The sequence below is a fragment of the Podarcis filfolensis genome, assembly GCF_964270895.1.
Source record: "Podarcis filfolensis genome assembly, chromosome: Z".
Classification (NCBI taxonomy): domain Eukaryota; kingdom Metazoa; phylum Chordata; class Lepidosauria; order Squamata; family Lacertidae; genus Podarcis; species Podarcis filfolensis.
Genome location: NC_139617.1, coordinates 37,646,466 through 37,659,184, shown reverse-complemented (window position 1 = coordinate 37,659,184; position 12,719 = coordinate 37,646,466). Strand labels below are relative to the sequence as shown.

The 12,719-nt window shown below is 43.4% G+C and overlaps 1 protein-coding gene across 9 annotated transcripts in view; it reads right to left on the bottom strand.

The window, feature by feature from the left end:
• The window catches only part of PNPLA7 (patatin like domain 7, lysophospholipase), a 114,982-nt gene that overhangs the window by 60,571 nt on the left and 41,692 nt on the right, over nt 1–12,719 (bottom strand). For all 9 annotated transcript variants that reach the window (XM_083596937.1, XM_083596933.1, XM_083596934.1 and 6 more), the window contains 2 exons: nt 12,408–12,531; nt 6,285–6,398 (listed from right to left, as the gene is read on the bottom strand). In XM_083596937.1, coding sequence (XP_083453063.1) covers nt 6,285–6,398; nt 12,408–12,531 — 238 coding nt within the window. The remainder of the gene's footprint in view (nt 1–6,284; nt 6,399–12,407; nt 12,532–12,719) is intronic.

The window sequence follows — 12,719 nt, the reverse complement described above, 5'->3', positions numbered from 1 at the left end:
GTTTTGAACATCATTATTGCAGCTTAGACTTTTTAGTATTTCATTATTTAGGCCTTATGAATGGAACTAGGAATGGAGGCTGAGATATATATATTTAATATTACGTGATGTCTGGATTTGCTATCAGCCTTGAGCTTCCTTTGAAAACTGGGGGTTGGCAATATTAGAAGTTATTAAAACAAACAAATCTTTCCAACTTAGCTACTCACTTGAATTCCAGCACATTTTTGCACAGGAGTATGCAAGAAAGTTTGTGAATTGGGTTCCAAACCAAACAGTGGCCAACCAGATACTCTGGGAAAGTCATAAGCACGGGACAAAGGAGATTATTCGCCTCTGTTGCTTAAACCTGCCCCCTCCCGGTCAACAATTCAGTAGTACACTGCTGCTATACATGTAGGTTGCAGTTCACTGCCATGATTAAACAGCTGCAATAAGCCAGCCGTCTGTGCATTTATCACCTACGCTTTTTAAAAGCCAATGCATATCATGGTACTGGATTCTCTAAGTCAGGAGTGGAGAAGCTCTGGTCCTCCCATATGTTGCTGAACTACAACTTCCATCAGCCTTAGCAAGCATGGCTAATGGCAAGGGACAATGGGAGTTGCAGTTCAGCAACATCTGGAGGCCCAAAGATTCCCCACACCTACTCTAAGTCAAAATACTTTTTAGACTAATGATCTAGTATTAACACATACATACATTTGAGGACCTACTTTTGAATGCTATATTTGTACTGTGCTGAGAACCACCTTAGCTCAGGTCACAACTCAACAGTGGGCCTTGACCCACCAGCTGAAGACAAACAGCTTTAAGGGACTGATGCTTTGACAGAAATGGTAGTTCTTTCTGTCTGGCCCTGAACCAAGTGCTGATCAGCTTCAATCTGGGCAACTCCAAATTCTAGCTTTTACAAAGTAGGAGGGGGAAACCCATAATTCCTAGCATCCATAACTTCATAAACATCTCCCTAGTACCTAAAGCCACTTACAAGAATAGATCCACATTCATTCTTTTCATCCACACACACATTCCAGAAATCCTGGGATGGCACCCACATTCTGATTATCTTTACTCCCACTTAAAAATCAAAATGAAGTTTCTAGTCCCTTACAATTGTACAGGCTGAGGGTGGGAAAGAAGAGTCAAATCCATTTGCTTCCTTTGCAGTAACAGTGCTCTGACCCCTTCATAGTTTCTACCGCCCTTTTCATTAAGGGTGGATTGGAAGCAACGGATCACTCTGAAGCCAAGCTTCACTTTTCCCACACATGTCTGCAGTGCCAAAACTGAGGCTGCAATTGCAACCACAGTGCCTATGTTGTAAGACCCAAGCAACCGTGCAGCACTTCAAGGACACAGCCCCTCGTCCGGGGGCGGGGAACAGCAGAGGTAATTTATCACAATCCCCAGAGACGCCTCTGGACTTATGCACAGCAGCTACAAAGTACTCAAAGTGTAATTTTTAAAAAGATTAATTGTTAAGCAGACCCCTTTAAAGATCCAGAGGTGGGTCAAGTCCCCAGCTTCAGAAAAATGCAAATACTGCAGATGAGAAGCCATTCATCACTCCAACTGAGAGCCAAAGTGCATCAAGCAGAAAGTACATGACCTGTCAAGCCCCCAGACCCAATGTCTCTCCTTGCTTTCTTGAGGGTGGACTTGCTCCGCACCAAAAACCCCTCTTGAACTGACCATGAACAAAACCACCATGAGAAAAAAGCAAGACTTGTTTGAAAAGAAAAAGATATTGCTTTGGAGTAATTGGAAGAAAATCAGGACACCACCCATAAAGGATTGGGCAATTAAAATCTGGGATGCTGTCTACGTGATAAAGCTTACCAAGGTTGTGAGAACCAGAGAAGGCAGGCAATTTGATAACCTCTTAATAGAAAAATGGAATCCCATAATAAGCAATTTGGTACAATGTAAATCCGTTCATACTGCTTGAGACTTCATGATTTCAGTACATCTGATTTCTAAATCCTATTTTTGCTTCCATTCTCTGTTCTGGGTAGTGCTGTCATATTACTGTTTCTTTGCCTTTGTAAGCTTTCAAATGATAAATTTAAGAAAAAATATTGCTTTGGAAAGACCCATTAACATTCAGGGTGCAAGGTAGAACACACTCACTCTGTGAGGAAGGGGATATCAATTGGTAGTAGAAGGGTTTTGTGGTTTTGTTTCCTTTGATTCCTTCTAGTTTTCCTAGCCAATGATGGGAATTTTGTTGAAACTATTTATCCCATGTGCACTCCAGCAACCTCTTCCTCCACAGAATGGCAGCAAGCGCAACAGCTGTCTCTTATTACTATCCTGAAAACCCTGGGAAGATAGGAATAGGGTGCAACAGATCCAAGGTCACCCAAAGACGTCCCATGTCTGGATTTGAACCCAAATCCAAAGGCTACTCTCTAAACCACCGCCATTTAGGTACATTAAGAGATGTATATAAATTTGACTCAAGAGTAGACCCATTGAAATTAATTGACCAAAGTTAGTCACTGCAGGGTGTTGAACTAGATTTCCCCCAGGGTCTCTTCCAAATCTACAATTCTATGATTCTATGTATATCAGTTTCAATGGGTCCACTGTTTTGGGTCCTGGTTATGTCTGATGTAGTTTTATCGTAACCAGTTAACTGCGTTTTATTTCAAAAATTACACAACCCTTACATGGGAGTAAAGAAAGCTGCCTATTACCAAGCAACACCACTGGTCCATCTAGATCAGTATTGTCCACCTATGGGAATCAGCTCTCCAAGGTTTCAGGCAGGAGAAATTCCCAGCCCTTCCTGAAGCACTGAACCTGGGACCTTCTGCATGGAAGTCAGATGCCCAGTGCCCCTTTCAGTAACCCTAGGGCTGCCTGTGACCCTCACATTCCTTTAGGTGCTATGGGGGTAAAAGAGAGATAGAGAAAAGGGGTTAAAAGAGAGGGGGGTTGTCCAACCTATTTTTGGATTTGGTACCCCCCTCCCACCTTTGATTCTAGCCCTGTGCAGCACTGGTATTCAGTCCCCCTGCCCTGACAGAAAAAAGGCTACTCACCCCTGCCCCTAAGCTAATCTCAGATGCTTGTCAGTACACAGGCTGATTGACAGCCTGCTTTTCATAGCACCTGTAATTCACCTACTTTTAAAAACCCCAAAACAGGCCTGGTTTGGGGCAAAGAATTTCCCCAACCTCCACTGCCTATTAAGCTAAAGAAAACCCAAAAAAACTAGTTCCATGGCCCTATTTCCATATGAAGACAATAACAGTGTTGCTGGCAAATAATACACAGATGGAGCTATATTCTAAATATAGAGGAGCAAAAGAGGCTTTAAACACAAACAAAGGCAGGGGTGAGGCAGAGAGGGAGAAAAGAGAAGAGAAGGGAAGTCTGCAAGTTAATAGTCAGGACAGCAGCAGGCAGAAACTCTGAAAGCAGAGGGGAAATGCCATCAAGTGGGGTCAGGAAGAGTCAAAAGGTCAGACAAGAGTCAAAAGGTTACTGCCTTCCAGATCCAATATAATCAATTTTGGTCCTGCATACTGTGATCAATAAGCCTTTCATCAATGAGGGGACCAACAGAGAGCAGCTCTTTAAAACCAACACATAATTATGTACAAGCGACTCCCCACTTATGCAAGGATTACGTAAATACTCGTAAATAAGGAGCCCCATCAGAGTGGGGAACTAAGGTGATTTCTTCTTCTTTTACAACAAAAATGGTTCAGAGCTCTTCGGAACCCTGCCTAACAAAAAGCAACCCATACTGTACCATTGCCTCAAGATCGCCAGAAAGGGCAGGGAACAGCTCACTTGAGCCCACTGTAATACAGCTTCTCGCCCAACAACTGTTGAATAGGGTAGTGCAGGAAGCAGCAAGAGCTTCTGTGTACCATTTTGGAGCCCATAAGTCCTTTTCTCTTTTTTTTAAGCCTTTAAAGCCTCTTTGTGCTCTGGGGAGGGTATCCTTTCAAGCCAGAAGGACTTTCCAGCTCTCTCCAGCCATTTGAATTGATTTGAACTGATTGATTGATTTCCCAGCACCGCACAGTCGCGTATGAGTCAATTGCGTGTAACTGGGAAGATGCCTGTATTGATAGACAAACTGAGCTAATTCCATGGGGGCAGTGGGAGAAAAAGTCAAAAGTTTTTTGGCATCAAAGCAGATGATCTCAACAACTCCTCCTGCCCACGACTCAAGTGATGGGCCTGGAGATGTCCACAAAGCCCATCAGTGATTGGTTACTGCACCGGCTGTGCTTGCAAAGGGTCTCCAGATTCAATCCCAAGGATCTCCAGAAAGGACTGAGAAAGAGTCATGCCCAAAATCTTGGAGAGCTCTTGCCAATCAGCACAGACTGAGGGTGGAGAAATCTGTGGCCCTACAATGGATGTTGGATTCCAGCTCTCATCAGTCCAAGTCAGTGTGGTCAATAGTCATGGATGATGGGAGTAGGGTCACATTTATGCCATACATTTAAAGTAATTGAATAGTAATTGTTTCCCTCGAGGAATTACAGGAGCTGCGGTTTGTTCAGGGCTGCTGAGAGTTGTCAGGAGACCCTGCTATTCCACTACCAGAGCTACCATTCTCAGAGTGGCTTCACAATGAATCCAGCTTCACAGGAAAAGTTGGGAACTGTAGCTCTGGGAGGGGAATAAGGTGTCTCCTAACAACTCTTGACACCCTTAATAAGTTATATGTCTCAGAATTCCTTGGGAGAAGCCATGACTTTTCAAAGTGATACCATAGTACTTGAAATGTATCATGTGAACGTGGCCCTGGAATCAGACATCATCTGGAGGACCAACTCTGGCACAGACGATACTGAACTAGATACATGTGCACATGTGTTTTTATTCTGTCTGACAATTGTGTAACACACCGTGCCGGGATGCAGAGGAGGAGGAGGAGGAATCTAGAGCCTGACCACCCACCTTGAGCTGGAATTTTTTTGCATTCCTGGCAAGGTTGGCTGGGCCTACATCATCACATCAAGCAGGTGGTTTTTGATAGCCCAGCTGTTGAATTTCACAGTAAGTTGCGCTTCAATTTAAAAGCACAAGGCGCATACTAGACCCAAGGGGGAAATCTTGGATTCCTTTTTTTGAAAAGCACAAGTGTGCCTCCACCGAGTCACCTTTTAGAAATAAAATTAAAAGGAACAGGCAAGCCAAAGGAATAGACCCTTAATATAAACCAAACATAAAGGTGCATTGCCAGAAGGATGTAGACATTTGACTCCGATATCAAGCATCAAGCCAGGCCCAGGGAGACAATGGTTCAAATCCCTGCTTCTGCAATTTGTTTTGGAAAGTTCTCTGTTTGTTACATATTTGGATGCTTCGTAAGATATCATAATCAAATGATGGCCTCTGAGAGCAAGGATGAGATTTTCATCTACATTTGGAAACATTTGGGTGCCATTTTGAATCAACATGGCAGGCTGGACCTCTCAAAAACTTCACTGATTTCAAAACTGAATGTTTTTTGGTCTTCTTAGAATTCCCAAGTGACACCAGGTACTGGCCTCCTAAGAAACTTCAATGAATCTTGGGCCGGTCACTATTTCCCAATGTAACCTACCTCACAAGGTTGTCATGAGGGTTAAGGGGGGAGTGAGGGTGAAGAATCATTAGATGGCATGCTGAGTTCCTTGGAAAACAGGTGGGATAGCAGGATTAATAAACTGTGGGTAATGCAAATGTAAAAATAAATAAATTCTACAGTCTAGAAGATACTTCAAATTCTGCTTTAGAAAAGCTAGATTCCACAAACTGCATGAATTTAAATACATTAATTAGTAGCCCTGGCCCATCACAGTCCAGCATCCTGTTCTTACAGTGGTCAGTCAGATTCCTCCAGGAAGCCCACAAGCAGGACACAAGGGCAGTCTCATTCTCCCACTATGTTCTCCGACAACTGATATCCCGAGTACCAATGTGGTGTAGTGGTTACAGTGCTGGACTAGGACCTGGTGGGAGACCCTGGTTCAAATCCCCACTCAGCCATGAGGCTCACTGGATGACCTTGGGCCAGTCACTGCCTCTCAGCCTAACCTACCTCACAGGGTTGTTGTGAGGATAAAATGGTGAGGAAGAGAACTATGTATGCCACATTAAGCTCCTTGGAGGAAAGGTGGGATATAAACGCAAAAAAAAAAAAGGTTGGAAGGCATTAGAGGCAAAATGGGCAATCCAGGCTACTCTAAGCCATGCCCACAAGACAAAATGGTGGTTACCTTGCTGAACAAGAGTGTTTTGTGCTATGACAGAGCCCACTAGCTTACCTGGGGGAATTTGCGTTTGATCGAAGTCAGCGCTCCCTCTGGAAGTTTGGCCAGCTCAGAATCACGAACTGCATGTACTGTTGTTGCCCTGGGCTGGTGGGTTAAGGCTTCAACCTAAGATAGAGAGAAGAGAAAGTTGCTGCTGAGATGGCAGTGGTAATCGCTGTAGCGCTGCTGTGGTACCAGCAACTGCCATAGCACTGCCAAACCAAAACATAGCACAAAGCAGGGGTAACCTCTGCTTCTGGCTGAACTTGTTCAGTTCTCTGTTTTCATTTGCCCCATATCTTTGATTGATTTCATAAGAGAGCAGGAAGTGAAGTTTTGTTTGATTCAGTAACATGCACAGCCCTAGCCTACCTCCCAAGCCCAAAGTATTCAAACAGTGTATTAAGGGGGGGGGGGACTTACTTAAGCAATTCTTTCTTAATAAACCAATGCTCCTCTTTCCTAAAAGAGTAGTCCTGCCTGCTGTCTTCTGACATAGTTCACTGCTCTGGGCTTGTCTCTTTCCCATCAGCCTCTGCAGGGAAATGGGTAACTGAGCCCAGGCATGACATCAAGTATAAGAATTGCTCCCCATCCTGAGATGCAGCAGAATTGCCTAGAGCAGGGCTTCCCAAACTTGGGTCTTTAGCTGTTTTTGAACTACAACTCCCTTCATCCCTAGCTAGCAGGACCAGTGATCAGAGATGAAGGGAACTATAGTCCAAAAACAGCTGGAGACTCAAGTCTGGAAAACCCTGGCCTAGAGGAAACTTCCTATTGAGTCCCTCTGAGTCACTGCTCCTTTAAAAAATGGGAGGAAATTTACAAAAATAAAATAAGTACTGTAAAGAACTTTCAGATTCACACAAAAATGCAAGGATGGCTCCTCTGAGTGCAGAGTTCTTCCTGTTTCATACAAGAAGAGACCTGCTGGATCACACCAAAAAGGTCCATCCAGTAAGCATCCTGATTCCTATAATAGCCACCCAACTCAGAAGCGCCCTGGCAATGAACTCCTGCTGTTGCTCCCTCCCCCAATATGTCTGGTGTTTAGGCTGCCTGCCTCTGGACATGAATATTGCCTACACCCATTGTGATTAATAGTCACTTATGGACTGTTCCTCCTTTGTCTAATCTCTGCTTCAAAGCCATGGGTCACCCCACATCTGAGGGCAGCAAACTCCATACATTTATTTTGCACTGTAAGAAGATGTCACTTATTTTGGCTGTCCTGAATCCTTCTTCTCATCACATTTCATAGGGTAACTCTTTCATGGGGTAGGGCTATAGCTGAGGGGTAAAACACCTGCTTTGCAAGCAAAATGTCCCAGGTTCAATCCCTAGCAGCATCTCCAGGTAGGCCTGAAAGAGATTCTCTGCCCTAAACTCCAGAGAGCTGCTGTCAGTCAGTGCAGACAATATTGAGATAGATGGACCAATGGTTCTGACTCAGTATAGAAGTGGTTTCCTGTGCATTTTATCATTATGGGAGAAATTTCTCTGTACACTTCCTACATAACATGCACAATTTCTACAGGTAAACCATCTCGAATGTAAGAGTAAAGTGTGACTTGGAAGCTGAACTGAGATGGGAGAACCCCCCACATGCACGTGAGTATCCTTCAACTATTAGAAGTTTGGAAAGCTGGAACTAATGTGATTTGGAATTAATGTGATTTGACTGGCCTGTTAATAAAAAATATATTTTAAAAAAAAAAGAAGTTTGGAAAGCAATGCCCTAAACCACAGGTCTTCAGCTGATCAGGATGCACTAGGGGCTGTGGCCTGATCCAAGCTGGGTCAAAACAGGAGCACTGCCACCGTGCAAATATATGGTCAAAGATTAAGAAATGGGTCCCCAAATGCGTTCCTGGGTCTGAGAAGGCTGAAGATACCTGCCTGAAACCGCAGGAAACTGTATGTTCTGAAGTTAGGAGAAACAAGATGGAGCAGGAATACTAGCCCCTGGCTGGAGAGGGCTTTGATTAGTTGATAAGGGAAGTGGGCTGGACAGGAGGTGGTTATGACTGAACCAAAGTGTGAAGCATTGTCACTTAGAACCTGGCACCACCTTTGCAGATGAGAGCAGACTCATCCACCCTGACAGAGAACACACTTGCAAGAACAACATTCTTGAAAGGTGAGAGTCTCACTATTGAGAACCTCTTCGTCTTTAAAAACTTGGTGGAAAGAGGGATGGAACTTGATGGGACATTTTGTGTCACTTTTGTCCAGTTCTGAACTTCTTGCCCTGCTTCTGAATCATGACTGTGTCTGCCGCTGCACCTACACCATTGCGTTCCTGAATAAAGATCTATTTCTTACTCACAAGTAAGAGCCTCTGTTTGACAGGAGCCAGCAGAACTGCCTAATTCACCTCACATTTGGGGAGGCCTCTCTTCTCCAAGAGGTCTTCAAGAACCCAACATTTGGATCAAATGGATCAATGCTGTTTTTTTAAGGAAATGAAGAGATATGGCCATGCCTTCTTTCGACAAAAAATGGCGCTCCCACTGCCTGTTTATCACTTTCAAACCTAGGAACAGAGTGAGTCATCATTTAATGAGACCTCGTGCTAAGTGAAGTGACATTGCTCCCTGTCCTGAGGGAAGCGCTGACATTTTCCACTGCCGGAACCTGACCTGGCTTTTGGTGGCAGGCTGCCCCATGAGAAGCGGTAGCAGCCCAGAAAGAATGTAGAGAAAGAACACTTGAGCCAGTCCAGTGCTTAGCAACTAATGGATTCTGTTAAGTGAATGGACGTCACTTGCCATTTGGGTCTGTTTACCCTGTTCCAACAGGAGCTGAAGACTAATTTGATTTATTATATACATACATTATTTCAAAATCCTAATCCAGCCTTCGCCCACTTGCCCCCCCAGTTGTATATGCATTTCACCCTAAAAAATGACCCCCACAACTTTCCTGCATTACAAACCCCCGCACAGAACCATATTCTGAGCGGCCACAGCCCACACTGATTCTCTCACTAATACTCTAGTAGTAGTATTTTGCACACCTGTGGAATTGTGACAGGGGCAGCAAGACCAGATGTTGTTGCCCTGCCAGTGCAGCTGATGGTCAGGGATGATGGGAGCTAGCAGTCCTACAACATCTGAAGGAACACAGAAATTCCCCACCTATCCTTCTCCTTCCTTGGAGGTTTTTTAAGCAGAGGTTTGACGGTCATCTGCCATGGATGCTTTAGTTGAGATTCCTGCATTGCCAGGGGTTGGACTAGATGACCTGAAGGATCCCTTCCAACTTTACAATTCTATGATTCTCCATTAAAATCAGGACGACAATGGACAAAGAGGATGAATTTGGAAGCAATTTTAAAAATATAAAAAGCCCTAAAAACAAATCTGTTCTTTGGATAGCAGGGGCACAACTTTTGCAACTGCCTACAGTATCAACTCTGCTCATTGCTCAGCAATCTTGGGTGCCAAGCCAAAAACAGAAAGATAAATATATATTTTTAAATAGGCACACAGAGGGTTGAGCTAATCTCCCCATCCTTTCATGAATAAGATAATTTGACTGTTTGAGCTACTGGTCCTGCTTGGATTTCATCAGAAATTAGAAAAAAATTAATTAATACCACAATTAGTTTATCATGGATTGAATTGGAATCATAGACTATCTCTAAGGCTGTATACCTTAAAAACTTATTTTTTAAAAAAAGTAAGATCAGCAAACTAGTCCGCTAAAGGATCGGCTGATTAACCAGCAGAGACAACTCTTCATTAGCAAAGTTCTATTGTATACTGATGGCTATATTTGTTCTTGGCCATTACTGGAAAAAATGATTAAAATTAAAAAAAATCTCTCTAAAATTAGAAGTAGCTTGTGCTTATCTTAATGTTCTTCCACATTTCTCAAAAGTACCATCTCTACTGAAGTTCTGGCTTTATGCTAGTTTATTTAGACTACAGAAATAAAACCAATCAGTTACAAATTCTTTAAATCAGCTAATAGCCCTCCCTGCTTCTTGAATAGTGAAAAAGATTGTCAAATTTTTGAGATAATTAGCTAACAGATGTAGAAAAGCATATTCACGCCTTCTGCTTTTAGCTTTATCTAGATTTTGTGATGCTTTAACTGACCCTCAGGGTGAGAGCTGCTACTGTGATTGCTGTAATAACCAAAGTATGGTTGATCCAACTTTTGTATCAGTTTATGAGATACAAGCTCATCAAATGTTTTATACATTGTACATTTGCACTTCTGTTAGGATGTCATAGTTTTAAACTGAAGCTAATTTGATCATCTTGTATCTGCTATACCAGAAGCCAACAAGAGGACAATTCCCAAAGTTGTTTTAACTGTCAATCTCTCTTTCCTGGGAACTCTTGGAATTATAACTCTGTGAGGGGTATAGGAATCTCCTAACACTCTCAGCACCCTGAACACACAAAAGCGCTTTAAATGTATGGTGTGAATATGGCCCAAGAGAGGTGCATTCAGAAGTGATATAAAAACAGTAATCAGATGAGAGGTGCATGATTTAATTTAACCATTAAGAAAAACAAAAACATTCCACAGCCTGGCTCCAATGAACTACTTTAGACCCAAACAGTGCTGACTCAAACTTAATTCTTAAATCCCACTTCAGTGGCAACAGTGGAAAAAAGCTCTGCTGGATGAGCTAAGGAACCTCATCTTCAGGGCATAGACCTAGCAGTGTGGATCTTTGCATTCTGGCCAAAACAAGTTTGAATGGCCTGATCTGCCAGTTCTTGCTCTCTCTGCACTGTCCCATCATGCTAATATTTATGAGTTGAATTAACCAGAATGTTTAGAGCAGGCTATAATACTCCTCTATCTCTTGAAGCGTAAAATGAAATTCACTGCCTCACAAGCTGGCTCAATGCAGTATTTGCTAATTTAATTTAATCTTTGTGGCAGTTTATCACCAGCTCCTGGGCTGAATACTGCTCTGGAAGTGCCTTTCAAACCTTTTGTTTTCCTTCAGAGTTTGCTGTCAGGGACAGCAGTACTTTGCGCTTTGAAATTATATGAATTTTACACACATACACACCAAAATTCCACAGCAGTATACGATAAATTCCGCAGCCCGCTAAAGCAAAAGAAAAATCGCCATCCCTGCTTCCAGTGCATAATTAATTCTGCTGCCAGCAGAGTTGAGGCATTTAAAAGATCATGACGCATTATAAAGATTGCACACCTCTTGTTGGAACAGATATTATAGCCAGAATGTCAGGCTTGAGCTTGTTATTTTTGAAAAGGGGTTATTAAGATGTAAGAAGCATGCCTTTTTTTAAAAAAACCAAAGTTTAATCGTAGATTCCAGCAGCCAAGCAACATTAATTGGATATATCTCTAGAAGTCTAATGCACATCTGAGAACACAGGCTATAAGAGGTATGATTTTAAAATATAAAATAAGAATGTTTTAAAACCATGCAGAAAGCCACAGGTTCAATCTCCAGCATCTTTAGGTAGTGATGGGAGAGATCCTGTCTGAAACCCTGGAGAGCAATTGCCAAGTCAGCACTACAGGGCAAGATGGGCCGATTCAATATTAGGCAGCTTCTATTGTTCCTACAAACAAAATGGAGACTTCACTCTTACAACCCAAAGAGGTTCACCTCTAGAACACAAAAGAGGTAGGCTATTACTTGGCACAAGCCCTGAGTTTCTTTATGTCACTCTTCTGGGAATGCCTGACTGGAGAAGAAAAGCCCGGAACAGCAAGCCATGCAGAGATACAACAAGCAGCCTCCTCTCAAGGCAGGTTACTCAGCTGCCCATTTGTTCTGGAAATGACTGAATGTTCCAATCGTACATGATGCAAAAGTACCCATTCGTGCTCAGCCAAGGTCAGTGATCAGGGATGAGCACTGTAGCCCAGCAACATCTGGAGAGCCACAGATTCCCCATCATTGTTGGGGGTTGGTCAGGTGGCCCAACGGGAACCAATAGGATTCCATTTGGCTCTATAAAGCAGCTGGATGGGGTCCTCAGCCTGAACAACTCGTTCCTTAGGGAAAGGCCAAGCTGCTTAGTCTCCTACTGCAACCTGCTGCCTCCAGTGCCATCAACAACTCAGAAAATGGGTTTGGTTCAAACAGGTCTCAATCCCAATCTAATTCGCAGGCCAGGAGGAACTTACCACGCCAATCAGGTCACCACGGCCATATTCCCCCGTCAGCTGCTTCTTCCCATCATCCATCCTGATGACAGAGCGGAGCCGCCCGTTCAGCACAATGTAGGTGCAATCTGAGTTGTCCCCTTGCCTGCGGAAGGACACACCAGTTACAGGAGGGAAAGACCCTAAAAGCACAATCTCCATTTCTAGCCTGATTTCTGGCAGGCCCAGAGCAGTCTAGGTCTATGGAATACTCAACAGACTGGGCCAGAAAAGCCACAGGAAGCTAACCTGCACGGACTGTACTGCTTTTGACCACGGCGTGTCTGTGTCACT